The 13,643-nt window shown below is 53.6% G+C and overlaps 1 protein-coding gene across 1 annotated transcript; it reads right to left on the bottom strand.

The window, feature by feature from the left end:
• Positions 1–3,461: 3,461 nt before the first annotated feature.
• On the bottom strand, positions 3,462–7,335 carry EGR1 (early growth response 1). The gene is made up of 2 exons (XM_037508230.2): positions 6,751–7,335; positions 3,462–6,039 (listed from the first exon to the last, which is right to left on the bottom strand). Exons 1-2 carry the CDS (start codon positions 7,049–7,051, stop codon positions 4,715–4,717), a joined length of 1,626 nt encoding a protein of 541 aa, XP_037364127.1. The 5' UTR covers positions 7,052–7,335; the 3' UTR covers positions 3,462–4,714.
• Positions 7,336–13,643: the final 6,308 nt, after the last annotated feature.

Here is a 13,643-nt window from a genome sequence, read left to right on the forward strand (position 1 = left end):
AGGACCAAAGTACACTGCTGAGGGGAGCAGCGGGCGGCAGGAGAGGTCTGCGCGCCATGTGGGACCCTCCTCCGGTGGCCAGGGAGCAGCCGAGGATCGAACCAGCGCTGCAGAGGCTGCGGGCAGCTTCGCAACCCAGTGCTCAACCGCTGTGCCACGGGGGAGGCCCAAGATTTTTTTTTTTTATTTATGGATACAAGAACTGGGATGCAGGCCAGAGGTACAGGGTGTGTGTGTGAGAGGGCACACCAGACAGAATGGGGAGCAGAACAGGCAGATCTACTGAAATACACTGCTAAGGGGAGCAACAGGCAAGGCAGGAGAGGTCTGCTGCGCCATGTGGGTAGCTTCCTGGCTGGCCTGGGATTGAACTTGTGCTGCTGTAGCTGGTGATAGCTTGACAGCGCTGTTCTTAACCCCTGCGCCACCAGGGAGGCCCCTAAGACAACTTTTTCTTTTTTTTTTTTTTTTAATAGAGGCATGTTTATTTATTTATTTATTTGTCTGCTTGTTTTGTCTATACATGCACTGGGTACAGTCAGAAGCGCGGGAGGGTGAGAGAATTCACCAGAGCCAGAGCAGGGAGCAGAACAGGCAGAAGGACCGAAGTACACTGCTGAGGGGAGCAGCAGGCGGCAGGAGAGGTCTGTGCGCCATATGGGACCCTCCTCCGGTGGCCGGGGAGCAGCCGGGGATCGAACTGGCGCCGCAGAGGCTGCGGGCAGCTTCGCAACCCAGCGCTCAACTGCTGTGCCACCGGAGAGGCCCCTAAGACAACTTCTTAAGCCTGCTTTGACACAAAGGGCTCTCCTAAGTTCTAGTAATGGGAAAAGGGAGACAGGAAATAAAATTACTGAAGTGGAGGGCTAGATCTGCTACTGGGTACAAAAATTTTATTGTTGTCCAAAGGTTTATGGGTGAAATGTAGAAATCTTATTAGCTCAACATCTAATTCTTCTAGATTTGGTCTCATTTTCCTTAGGACATGGTGATCTCAATCTGCTCAAGCTTCTAAAATGGAATCAGGGAAAATAGCAGGGAAGGCCTCTGACCCTATAGTACCTATTTCTGATTTCATTTCTTTCAGGGTGGCTAAGAGGGACTTCAATAGGAGGGGAAAGGAAGAAGGACACATACTTGAAACCCAGCCTGACCATCAGGCCTTCCTGAATGCTTAAAGTCTTTCAAAATGGATGAAGCTGAACATTCCTGAAATTCTAGAGAAAAGAGTTCCTCTCAGGTACTAGGAGGAAGCGTCAAGGGTCCTTAGAATCTTTTCTTTTACTTTAAAATCTAAACCTTCCTTTAGCTGGAGAAGCCTCCCCTTGCCCGCCCCTTCTCTCCTCTTCCCATTCCACTCTCTGTCCAAGTCCCCATCCCTGAAGCTCTCTAGAGAATGTCCCCAGGTAGCAATCAATTGTTCAACACTACCTGGTCCATTCCCAAACCTCAGCTTTTATAAGGATGAACGCTTTTATCAGCACCACCCTGGGCCCTTGATCTCAGGTTTCCCTCACAGAAGCAAAACTTAAAAGGAATACTTTCTTTTTCTTTCTACCACAGTACTGTAAAATGGGGCCATTTTTTAGTCTTGCCCTATTTCAAATAATGCAAAGGAACTTGATTTGAACAATTTGAACCTCAAGAAATCCTGGTGACAGGACTAATAAAAATCAGCCAGCAGGCTTGGCACCGTTTCTCATCTAGCCATCTGCCTCAGAATCACCCGGGGTGCTTGTTACCATGCTGGTTCCAGGGCCTCTTTCCTGGTCTGAAGAATCAGAGGCTCTGGGAATGTGGCCTGGGAACCTGATTCTGAGGTTCTGTAGAAACATTGGAGGCCTCTGCTCAGAGGGAGAGTCCCTTTGCTCCTCCCTTCATATTTTGTTCTTGCCATGTTTTGTTTCTTGAGAGTCTGCGGTGAGATAGTCTTAAGAATGTGTAACAGGCATAGACTTGTGTTCCTGGGCCTAGAGTGAAATGGGGAGGGGTAGGTGGGGCTGGCAAGAGATGTGCCAGCACAAATATTGTCCCATCAGGACTTGGCAATGTTGCCTGGAGCCTCTCAAGGATGTGCCCTTTGCTAATGAAGGTAGCGTGGTTCCTCACTCCAGGGCTTGAGTCTGGTATCATGGGAAAGGGCAGAGATCAACATACTGTGAGCAAGTATTAGAATAGAAGACAAATAGTTGGACTACTGCCAGGAGCTTGCTGGAATTGCCCTGGCCCCAAGAATGGGTGTGGGTCCATAACCCGGGAGACCCTCAGAGAGAGGAGTAGAGACAGGTTAACTTGGGCTCCACCCAGTGCTTGATAACCTTACTGGATAGAGGTTTGTTTTTGATTTGGGGGGTCAGGAGTTGGGAGGTGGGTCAAGGCTTGGGAATCCTGGGACACCAAATCTATTGCATCCCTCTGCCCGGTGGATGGTGGTGTCTGACTAATTCATGGAAGACTCATACTAGGGTTGGAGGTAATGTTTCCATTCAGTAATCCATCCATCCACTCTCCCCAGCAAAGAATCAGCCAACACCCTCCCTGCCTCACACACAAAAGCAAGTCAATCAGGTTGACTCCGACTTACCCTTCCACTTCCCAACTCAATTTTTCCACTTCTCCTAAGCTCCTGGGTAGGCTGAGTGCCCTTTTCTGTGCTCTTATAGAGCCCTATGCCTGTCCATATTATATAACCTAACTCCAGGTTTTAATTTTTTGGCTTACATCTCTGTATCCCCAACCGACAATCTGCATTATTGTTGTAGCCAGCTCAAGGCCTCTCACAGAGCGGGCAGATGCTCACGAGCATCTGTCTTCAGACATGAGGGCCCTTCCAGAGGACTGGGGCCAGAGGAACCTAGCACCTCAGGCCTCTTACATAACGGGGACAGACTTGGTCTAGATGGGAAACTTCCACACCCAGCCAGCTTCCTACCCACTCTGCCCTGTGTCCCAGGAAGCTGCCAAGGATCACAGCTCCAGCTGGCAAGTAATGAGATTTCTTCCTGGAAGGATTTTTGGCTTGAGAACTGGCCCTTGCCTCTTCTAGGCTTCTTCAATTCCCTCAGGTTTCTGGGGGCATGGAGGATGGACGGGAGAGGCTGAGTCAGCCCTAGATTTGTTACTGTCTCCCTTATCTGTCCACCCCTATTCACCAAGGGATTACCAAAAACACAGATTTTTCCCAACCCTAGGTAAAGATGGGGGCAGGGCTGGTCAAACATTTGGGGCCAGGCAAATAGCACTATCTGTGACCACACATGTCCATCCCTCCCTCTGGCCTCCTTGAGCTTTAAGTAACTACAACCACAGTCTATCAGAATGGGCAAGAACAGACCCAGTATTAAGAAGACCCCTACCCAGTCCTTACAACGAACTCACTCACCCCACTGACATACAGTGGGAAGGCTCCTATGAAAGGCCCCCTCAAGCCCCTCCATAGGGAATAATACAGAGTCCGCCCCCAGCCCAGGAAACACACACCCAACCACAGCTATTTTATTTTCCTTTTAATTTTGCTGAAGGATATACACCACATATCCCATGGGCAATAAAGCGCATTCAATGTGTTTATAAGCCAAACAGTCACTTTGTTTAAGCAAACACAAGTACAAAGTAAAATAAAACCACAAAATAATGAACAGCATGTTCATAACATACAAAAATCGCCGCCTACTCAGTAGGTAACTACAACATTCCAACTCCTGAATATATTTATAAATTTACATTTTCAGTTAAAAAAATATACTTCTGAGATTTCAAATTTTTAGATTTTTTTTTCTTACATTCTGGAGAACCGCAGTTGAGTTCAGCCCTCTTTCTTATTTTGCTCCCAAAGCCTCCCCCCAAATCATCACTCTCTGCCCCCCTTAAGGCTAGAGGGGAGCACTTCCCTCACAATTGCACATGTCAAGCCATCAGCAAGGCGTATCACACAAAAGGCACCAAGACGTGAAACTTTTTAAACCAAAAGGACAAAAAAAAAATAACACTTTCAAAAAAAAAAAAGGAGAAAAAACCAAACCATATTTTGCCACATGTGAGAGTACAGTCGGGCAGTATTTACAAAAAGGTTAACGGAACATCACTCTGACACATGCTCTGATTAATACCGAATACTGCTGTTTCAAAAAAAGCTTAAAACTTAATTGTCACAGCATCTTCACAAAAGAAAGGATCACCATTGGTTTGCTTGGCTTTTCTTTTTTTTTCCCCAAAGTGAGGATCTAACTCCAAATAATATAATAGAATATGCAAATTATCTTCACATCAAGAGTACCCCAAGAAAAATGAAATCCATGGCACAGACACTGTACAAGGGTACAGAATTGGGCTCTGAGGGGCCCAGACCCCATTTTGCCAACTCAATTTTCTAGCATTGAAGGGAGCAAGGGGTCAGGCATATGATGGAGATGATACTGAAAAGATATATCCAAAATCCATGCAAATCAAGTTCTTTGGATAGAAGTGAAGAACTTGGACATGGCTGTTTCAGGCAGCTGAATTCAAAGGAAGTAGGAACTGGGGAGGAAGGGGAAGTGGACAGGAAGAATTGTTGGCCAACAGACCTTCCACTCTGACCCTAGGGTCCAGTAGAGGGGGAGGATTTGGCTCTGGGAACCTCCATTTGACCTAAGAGGCTCCCCCTCCTATGACCTTCTCCTCCTCCTGTCCTTTTAAGTCTCTGTGTTTTCTCTCCTCATTTCCCTTTTCCCCTTTAGCAAATTTCAATTGTCCTGGGAGAAAAGGTTGTTGCCATGTCCGAAAGCCCTGTGGAGACGCTGAAGGAGTTGGTGACAGCTGAGGATGGGAAGCTGCTGACTTGGGCTGGGAAAGCAGGAGGAACTGAGGAGTATGTGGTGGCCACCGAGGGTGACGGGAAGCCACTGTGCACAGGGGACGGGTAGGTTGAGGAGCCAGGAGAGGAGTAGGAGGTGGGCACAGGGGAGGGGTATGAGGTGGTGGCTGGGGACGGATAAGAGGTAGTGACTGGGGAGGGGTAGGAGGTAGCCACCGGAGACGGGTAGGAAGACAGGGACGAGGTGGCCGAAGAGGACACAACACCTTTGTCTGCCTTTTTGTCCTTCTGTCGCAAGTGGATCTTGGTATGCCTCTTGCGTTCATCGCTCCTGGCAAACTTTCTCCCACAGATGTCACAGGCGAAGGGCTTCTCGCCTGTGTGGGTGCGGATGTGGGTGGTGAGGTGGTCACTGCGGCTGAAGTTGCGCATGCAGATGCGACACTGAAAGGGCTTCTGGCCGGTATGGATGCGAATGTGGCGGGTGAGTTCATCTGAACGGGAGAAGCGGCGGTCACAGGACTCCACTGGGCAGGCATAGGGGCGTTCGTGAGGGGGTGTCTTGCTGGGCCTGTTGGGGTACTTTCGCATGCGGCTGGGTTTGATCAGCTGGGACTGGTAGGTGGTGTTGAGAGCTTTCAGGTCCTGAGAGCCCGATTGTGTGGCAAAGGCCTTGATGGTAGAGAGCGGCGTGAGCGAAGGTTGCTGGGTACGGCTCTCCAGGCCCTGGAAGGGTTTCTGGTCGGGGGTGCCCAGGCTCAGGTCCCCCTGCTGTTGTGGAAACAGGTAGTCAGGGATCATGGGGACCTGGAAGCCACCCTTGACGGTAGGGTAGGCAGGAGGCGGGTACTGGAGGCCAGTGCCTGCTGAACCAGGAAAGGCCTGGCTTTGTGGCTCAGGGAAGATGTCAGTGTTAGGCGTGGGGAAGGTGGGCGCCGCTGAGTAAATGGGGCTGCTGTCATTAGGCTGAACTGCACAGCTCAGGGGTGGGCTCTGGGAGGCAGAGGATGAAGAGGCCGCTGGAGAAGGCGCTGAGGATGAGGTGGCAGGTGGGTTGGTCATGCTCACGAGGCCGCTGACCAGGCTGAAGAGGGGCTCAGGCCACAAGGTATTGCCACTGTTGGGTGCAGGTTCCAGAGAGAAACGGCCAGTGTAGGTGATGGGGGGCAGTCGAGTGGTTTGGCTGGAGTAACTCGTCTCCACCAGAACCTTCTCATTATTCAGAGAGATGTCAGGAAAAGACTCTGGCAGGAGAGAGAGGGGGGAGACATGGTTACTGGAGAGCAATCACTGGAGGGTGAGGAGGACGAGAGCTGCCTGGCAAGAGGTCGGGCCAGCTACCATTGACTCCCGAGCTGGTTAATAATTGATAGCAGCAGATTGCAATGTTCCTGGACCCGCTCCAACGGCAGAGCCCATTTCAATAACAATTGACGCAAATACGGAGAATCCCCCTCCATTGCAGCTCCCAAAGCTCCGCAGCAGCAGCTGCGCGGGCAAGGGATTCCCGCCAGCACCCCATGGGCTACAGATAGTGCGCGCCCCCCTAATCCAGACTACGGGGACATCGCTGGCCAGGGATCACAGTCCTTCCTTGGGGACAGGCAGCAGACAAGGCAAGCCTTTCCCGGGAGGGAGGTGGGGGCGCAGCCCAGCTCATCAAAACAACCCCCCCTCCACCCACCCACGCAGCCCCACAGCTCTCCATCCAAAACAAAGCTCGCTCCTCTGCGCACCGCTAGGGACAAGGAGGGTGGGGGTGGGGACGGACGTTCCCAGGCATCCGTCTAACACATGACCCTGAGGGTGCGAGGACTGGAAGGGAAACCCCACTTGCACCCCTGAGGTCCAGGAGTGCGGTTGCGGTGAAAGGGGCGCTGCAAAGGCGCTGGAGAAAAAAACTGGACGCCAGGATGGTGGCGAAGGGCTAATCCTTGGCGTAGGCCACTGCTTACCTGCGGTCAAGTGCTCGTAGGGCTGCTCGCCTGCCTCCCCCTGAGGGTTAAAGGCGCTGCTGCTGCTGCTGCTGCTGCTGCCGCCCCCTGCACCTCCACTGCCCGCGCTGCTGCTGCTGTTACCGCCGCTGCCCTCCGGCGCCCCGGTGGCACCCAGGAACTGGGGAGCCCCGTTGCTCAGCAGCATCATCTCCTCCAGCTTAGGGTAGTTGTCCATGGTGGGCGAGTGAGGAAAAGAGCCGAACGGGTCGGAGATCTGCAGCGGGGACATCAACTGCATCTCGGCCTTGGCTGCGGCCATCCCGGACCGGCGGGCTGGAGAGCTGGTACTGGGGCGGGCGGGCGCAGCCCGGGGTCAGAGCTGCAGGGGACACACTCTCGGGGATCTGGCCGGGTCACATGCGGGGCGCGGGGCACACTGTGGAGAGCGCAGGTGGGCTCCCCAGGCTCGCCCCGGCCGCCGGCCGGCGTGGACGCGGCGCTGCTCGGGAGGCTGGGGCAGGGGCCGGTCCTGCGGCGGCGGAAGCTGGCGGCGGCGGCTGGCGGCGGCGGCGGCTCCCCAAGTTCTGCGCGCTGGGATCTCTCGCGACTCCCCGGATCCGCCTCTATTTGAAGGGTCTGGAGCGGTACGGCCCCGCCCCTGTCGTGACGTACATGGCCATATATGGGAAACAGGAAGCCCTAATATGGCAAGACCGGCCGGGAGGACCCGGAGTGACGTGAAGCCCCCTCGCCCAGAGCGGTGGGCACCGCCATCCCGCACCCCAGGCCCAGAGCCAGGTCCCGCGCCCCGGGCGCCCAGGCCGCGAGGCAGCGCAGGGCTCAAGCCGCAGCCGGGGACTCCGGGACTCGTGCAGCTCCGGAGTTCCCAGTTCTGCCCCCGCCCCTTCCCTCCGCCTCCTCCCCTCCTCCCGGAGCCGGAAGCAGCCGGGCCATATCTGGCCGCGCCATATAAGGCGCTGCCCAAATAAGGACTGTTCCGGCGGGGGATCCTTCCTGCTCCTTATATGGCGTTTCCGGGTCGCTGCCTGCTGCTCCCTGGCTCCCTCCCTCCTTGGTTCGGAGCCGAGAGCCCGAACGAGCGCAGGAGCGGGGGACACCCAGGCGGGGAGGGCTCGGGGCTCCAGGCGCAGCGCGGGGCTGGCGGCTCCCCGGCGGGGACTGGGCTGGGGAAGCCCGAGACCAGGGCGGGGGCGAGGGCGTCGGGCCGGGGATCCGCCGCTGTCATCCAGAGCCCGCCCGCCCACCTCTGGGACCGTGGGATCTAGGGGGAGGAGCGGCTGGGCAGGCCGGGGCAGAGGCCGCCCAGGGAGGCGGGGCCTTGGCCAATGACACGGCGCCTTTCCAGGTGTCACCGGGGAAACTGAGGCTAGGAAAGAAGAACCAGATGGTTCTTGGGCCTCTGTGCGTTGCCGTGGGCCACCTCCTCCTTCTCCATCTGGTAATGGAATGGGGCTGCGGAGGCCTGGGGATCCCTCTGCGCCATCCAAAAGGGAAAGGCCGTTCCCCGGGTGAGGAAATCTGATGGCCCTGGGAGACCTGCGTCCTGTTTCCATGAGCTGGTGGTGGGAGACTTTCCCACCTTCATCCAGAACAGGTGGAGAGAGGGCGGGCAATGCGGGAATGTGGAGAGGACTTTCCTGTGGGCTGTCTGGGGACCCCAGGCTTGGCGCAAAGAGAGGACCTGCTTGGCTGCTTGGTGCTGCCCCCTGGAGGTCCCCTCTCCAGCTAAATATTCCCGGCCCCAGGCCGAGTGGGCTCTTCCACAGCCTCCTTGCCCCCCCTCCTGGCTCCTGTGCTGGGCGCTGAGCCAGGCCCCGGGAGCCTTAGACGCAGTGAGCGCGAACTGAGCAGGCGCCGCAGTCTGGGCTCTCCCTGCAGTCCCTGGGGAGCCGCCACCGCCGAGGCGCCCAGACTCCGGGCGGGATAACACTCCCCTCCCTGAGCCAGGCCTAGTGGGGGGGGGGGGGGGGGAAGAGAAGGGAAGATTCCCGCAGGTCTCCCGGGAGCAGCATGCAGACGGGGAAGCCCTCCCTGTAGGGTCTCCCCGCAGTTAAATGCGCACCCCAAAGAAAATAGGGATTCCGGGAAAGGAAGGCTTCTGCGCTATCTAGATCTGAATGTAGGGGAGGTGCTGTTCTTCTGAATTGCAAAAGAAAGCAGAATGTGTGTGTGGAAGGAGGGTGCTGTCAATGCTGGGCACGTTGGGGGAGGATCAGGCTCTCCGTGAACCCAAATAACCTCAGGAGATCCGGGATCAGGGGCCTTGAGGAGGGGGCTAACTCTCTCGGCCTTCATCCTTTTGTACCCCCCCAACACGCACTTATAAATCCAATTAGTGAATCCAGCAATGAACCAGGGCTTCCGTGCTCTAGGTGTGAGCTCCCCATCTCACGTGGCTGCAGCCAGCTGAGGGGCCCATTCCCACTGTCATTAGGGACTTGAATAACGGCTACTGAGAGGCCTGCTGGGCAGAAAGGCAAGGGTGGGGTGGTCTTGGTACCTTAACACCCATTTTGCTACTCCCTGGTGAGACGCTTTGGCCAGGCTTTTTGTAGCTCACTTTTTAAAATTGTAAAATCTAGCTAATATGATACCCACATGGAGGGATTGTTGTGATGACTAAAATTTACATGAACTGCCATCTGTGAAGTCCCAAAGTGCAGTGCCTGCCTTGCAGCTGGCAGTCAATAAGCAGTTGCTAGTGTTATTTTCAGGGGCTTTTGACCCACAAGGTCACCCGTAAAACTACCCACCCATCCTCAGCCTCCAGGCAAACCCCAGTGACCCTTGTCTGAAAAGTTGTACAGAAAGGGAGAAACATTCAAATTTAAACACAAGGGACACTGACCAGAAGAACTAATCTGAATCTCCTTGCTGAAAAATTCTAACAGCAAAATTTTTCAACATTGACTGAGCAGAATCACCCATGGAGCGATGAAATCAAAAGGATATATTCTAGACCAACTGAATCACAATGTTCCTGAGTTTGGGAATGTCAGGACTGAGCAGTACTTTGTCGTAGGATATTTGTTCTGTCCCTGGGAGCTGACTAGACTCCACAATGAAGAAGGCAAATGTAGTTTTTCTCTCCTGGAAACTACCATTTAGTGGGATAGACAGAACTAAAAAAACATATAAACAAAAAGTATAGGGCCTCCCTGGTGGTGCAAGGGTTAAGGCGCAACCTATGAAGCAATCCACAGCCACTGCAGCACTTGAGTTCGATTCCTGGCCAGCCAGGGAGCAACCCACATGGCAAAGCAGACCTCTCCTGACTCTCCCGCTGCTCCCCTCAGCAGTGTACTTCAGACAATGTGCCTGTGCTGTTCCCCACTCTGTCTCTGGTGAATCCTCTCACCCCCCACACCTCTGGCCTGTACCCCAGCTCTTGTATGCATAAATAAATAAATAAATCTTTTTTGAAAAAAGTATAACTTTGGATTATAGTAGGTGTAACATACTGGACAGGCAAGAGAAGGCATCTCAGATGAGATGACATTATGCAGAGGTATAGAGTATGAATGGAAATCCACTGTAGAAAGAGAGGTAAGGAGAGCATTCTAGGCAAAGGACACAGGAAAGCCTTGGCCTTGGTCAATTTAGGGCCTCAGGCTAAGGGGTAGGTAGTGAAATGTTTAGGGCTGAACTGTATCCCTTCAAGGGCACCTCCTTTGTTCTAACTGCTATAGATCACATAGATGAGTGGGTGGCTTTTTCAACCCCAACCTGTCTCCAAGGTATGCACCCATGGAAAGCAGCTTCTGCCCAGCAATGGTGAGGGGAGGTGAGCTCAAATTCCCCCACAGGCTGACAGGCCTTAGCCTTCTCGTGATAGTGGGGTAACTAGTGAGAAGGCAGGCCCTGGAAAGGTTTTGCTGCTGTCCTGAGTTCTCAGCAACAGGGCTGGGCATCTGAGTTAATCCATCTGTGATGGATTGTCTTTTGGCCAATGGCATACCTCTCTTTGCTGTGACCAGGGGAACATGGTAAAGAAAAATTGACCTTCTCCTCTTTCTCCTTTTCCTAATAAACCTGTCCTTTCAAAATGTACAAGGAAAAAAAAGAAAGAAATGTCCTTCCTCAAGGAGTCACATTTTAGTTTGGGTTTGTGAGCAACCAACTTGTGACCAACAATCCAGATGGGCCTGAGGCCTAAAGGAAGCAAGCAGGGGGTGAGTAAGGAAGGCTCTGCCCTCCTGCACCTGGCCTGGGTGCCTACCAGGCCTCATGGGTGCTCAGGGTTGAATTTGAGACTCTTAGATCTTGCCTGCTTGACAACTGGTATCAGAAGCCCTGGAAGAGAGGCCTACAGAGGGTCAGCAGGTCTGTACTTAGATGTTCCAGGTGAAAGAGAGAGGAGGAAGAGGCAGAGGTGAGTGAGACCTGAGCTTGGCCTTGGCAGCTGAAGCTCCAGGAGAAAACCTGTGGGAACCATTGAGTATCAGACACCCAACAGAGGGCTGAGCATGCTACAGCTCTCAAGGGAAAACAAGTCCCTTTTTCCATTGCTGCTTCCTCTTCCTCAGCCCCGGGGCCACGTCAGCACCCACAAGTGCCTCTCAGATCGTGGTTTGTCACAGCTGCAGCCAACTTGGGGCTCAGGAAGTGACTCTTGGGTTCAGTCTGGGTTGTCTGTCACACTTTCCAACGGCTGATGGGCTCTGCCGGAAACAGAGGGGCTGGCCTTCAATTAGCCTTGGGCAGCTCTGCTCCCATCCCAGGGAGGGTCTTAAAGGATGAGAAGAAATCTGAAGAGGCCAGGTATGGGGGAGGCAGAGGTGCACTGAGAGGGTGGGAGAAATAAAACATGGAGATAAACAGGGGAGATGCATCACCCCAAAATGTTGGAGTGTGAGGCCTCTATGCAGTTATAGTTGGGGAAACTGGGTGGCAGAGGAGAACCCTGAGTCCTATGATAGCTGGAGCAGGGCAAGTTTGGAGAAGGGCCCACGCACAGTGATGCTGAGGCTGAGGCTCAAGCAGAGGGTATTGCTTGGGCTCTGAAGAGGGTGCCTGGCATGTTCTGGATTCAGGGGCTGCCTAAGGAGGATTTAGCCAAGGTTGGGGTGAAGGGTTAAGAGAATTGAGGGCTGGGCTGGGTCAACCTGAAAGGTCCTGCACTGGAGTTAGATTAGACCTGAAGTGGAAGACACCGTGGAGATGAAACAACCTCGGAGCTGGCATTGAGGACGTGTTAAGAGAAAAGGGCCTACGTGGATGGAGGTGAACACTTAGGTAGGGCTCTCTGGATCCTCTCTGCCCCAGAATGTCCTGCATATGCAAAAGGACACTGCCCTTGGACATCAGTCCCTCTGCCCTGGGCTGGGCAGCCCCTCTCCTAAGGCCCAGGGTTGGCTGGATCGCAGGGTCAGAGGACAGTCCAGCCTGTAGCTGGTGACTTCTTTGCTCCTCCCACCCCCAGCTAAGAGTGCGGCAAAACAGGCTGCAGAAATCTCTGGAAGCTCGTTGGGCAGGCAGAGGGAGGGGAGTGTTACATAAGAGCCCACTGATGTGCAGGAAGTCTAGAGCAGCGTTTAGATTAGAAAGGCAGCGTTCTCATCCAGCCCAGAAAGGCAGGAATAGCAACGTTGGTTATTTCTGGCCCCTCACCACCGCCCAGCGCTGGGGCTGCTCAGCTTCATGGTGGGTGAGCTGGGGCTCTGCAGACCTGAGGGGGAGAGGGAGGGGGAGGGAGGCAACAGACAGCCCTTGGGGTTACCCCACTCTGGCACTGGCCTCTCCACCACACCCACACACCAGGAGGCAGCAAGCAAGAACAATAATATCCATGATGTTTGTTTCCTCTGATTTTCCTTCACCTCTAGGTGCCTTCACTACCTCTGACCCTGTGCCTAGCAACCCCAAGACACATTTTGACCTGACGCGCTCTGTGTTAAACACTTGACAGGCATTTGTCTTCACAATGCCTTAGGAAGTAGCTACCATTCTCGCTCCCCTTCCCCATACCCCCACCCCTCCACCCCCAATTGATGAGGAAATAGCAAGCCCAGGATTCCAATCCAGACAATCTGGCTTCAGAACCCTCTGGTTCTGTTCTTTGGGGTCCCAGAAGGAAGAGGACAGAACTTTCACCCTGAAGGGGCTCTTGAGTCAAAATGGATGGGGGTGATAGAGCTGTGAATAGATCATTTCAGTTCATTCATTCAACAATTGTCAAACAGTAACTCTCTCTAGGCTTTAAAGACACCAAGACAAGTAGGAGGGTGCTCTCCTGCAGATCACAGACTGGTGGGGGAAACCGATAAGTCAACAAACAATCACAACAGTGTGATACCTGCTATCGAGGGGTGGGGGCACAGTGATTGGGAGCCCCTAAGCCAGCTGTAGCTTCCCAGGCAGGCAGAGTCAACTGGCCATTTATAAATAATGGCAGGAGGCTGGGTGGGGAAGGGTTGGTGATGAGACTATTTGGGAAATCATGCAAGAGTCCAGAAAAGGGAGTGAAGTCTAATTAGATTGAGCACCTGCTCTCCCTGGGGACTCCCAGTCAGAAGCAGAGAGCAAGAAAAACTCACCTCCAAATTTACTGACATGTAGCTCAGCCCAAAGGGACATCCATTTCCCAAGGAACAGTGGCAACAGGGTAGTTGTAGAGGCTGCATGAAAGGGTGTTTTTGTTTATTTGTTTTTTGCTCCTTCAACCATCCCCTTGTCCGTGCCACCCATCTGTGAACCCTGTTTTTGGGAAAAGTTGAATGGGTGTCTGAGAGGAAGCTGGTTCCCAGAACTGGAGAGAGAGGGTTCATCCAGAATAGCACCCTCACAAAGGGGCTCAGAGGGAGGACAGGTCAGCTCTGATCCCTGGGAGCAACCTTGGTGGGGGGGAGCGGCAAGGGTGGTGGTCTTGGATTTACTCCAGGTAGAAGCAG

This window comes from Talpa occidentalis, unplaced genomic scaffold (assembly GCF_014898055.3).
Source record: "Talpa occidentalis isolate TD23 unplaced genomic scaffold, MPIMG_talOcc4v2.1 talOcc4.13, whole genome shotgun sequence".
Taxonomy (NCBI): Eukaryota; Metazoa; Chordata; class Mammalia; order Eulipotyphla; family Talpidae; genus Talpa; species Talpa occidentalis.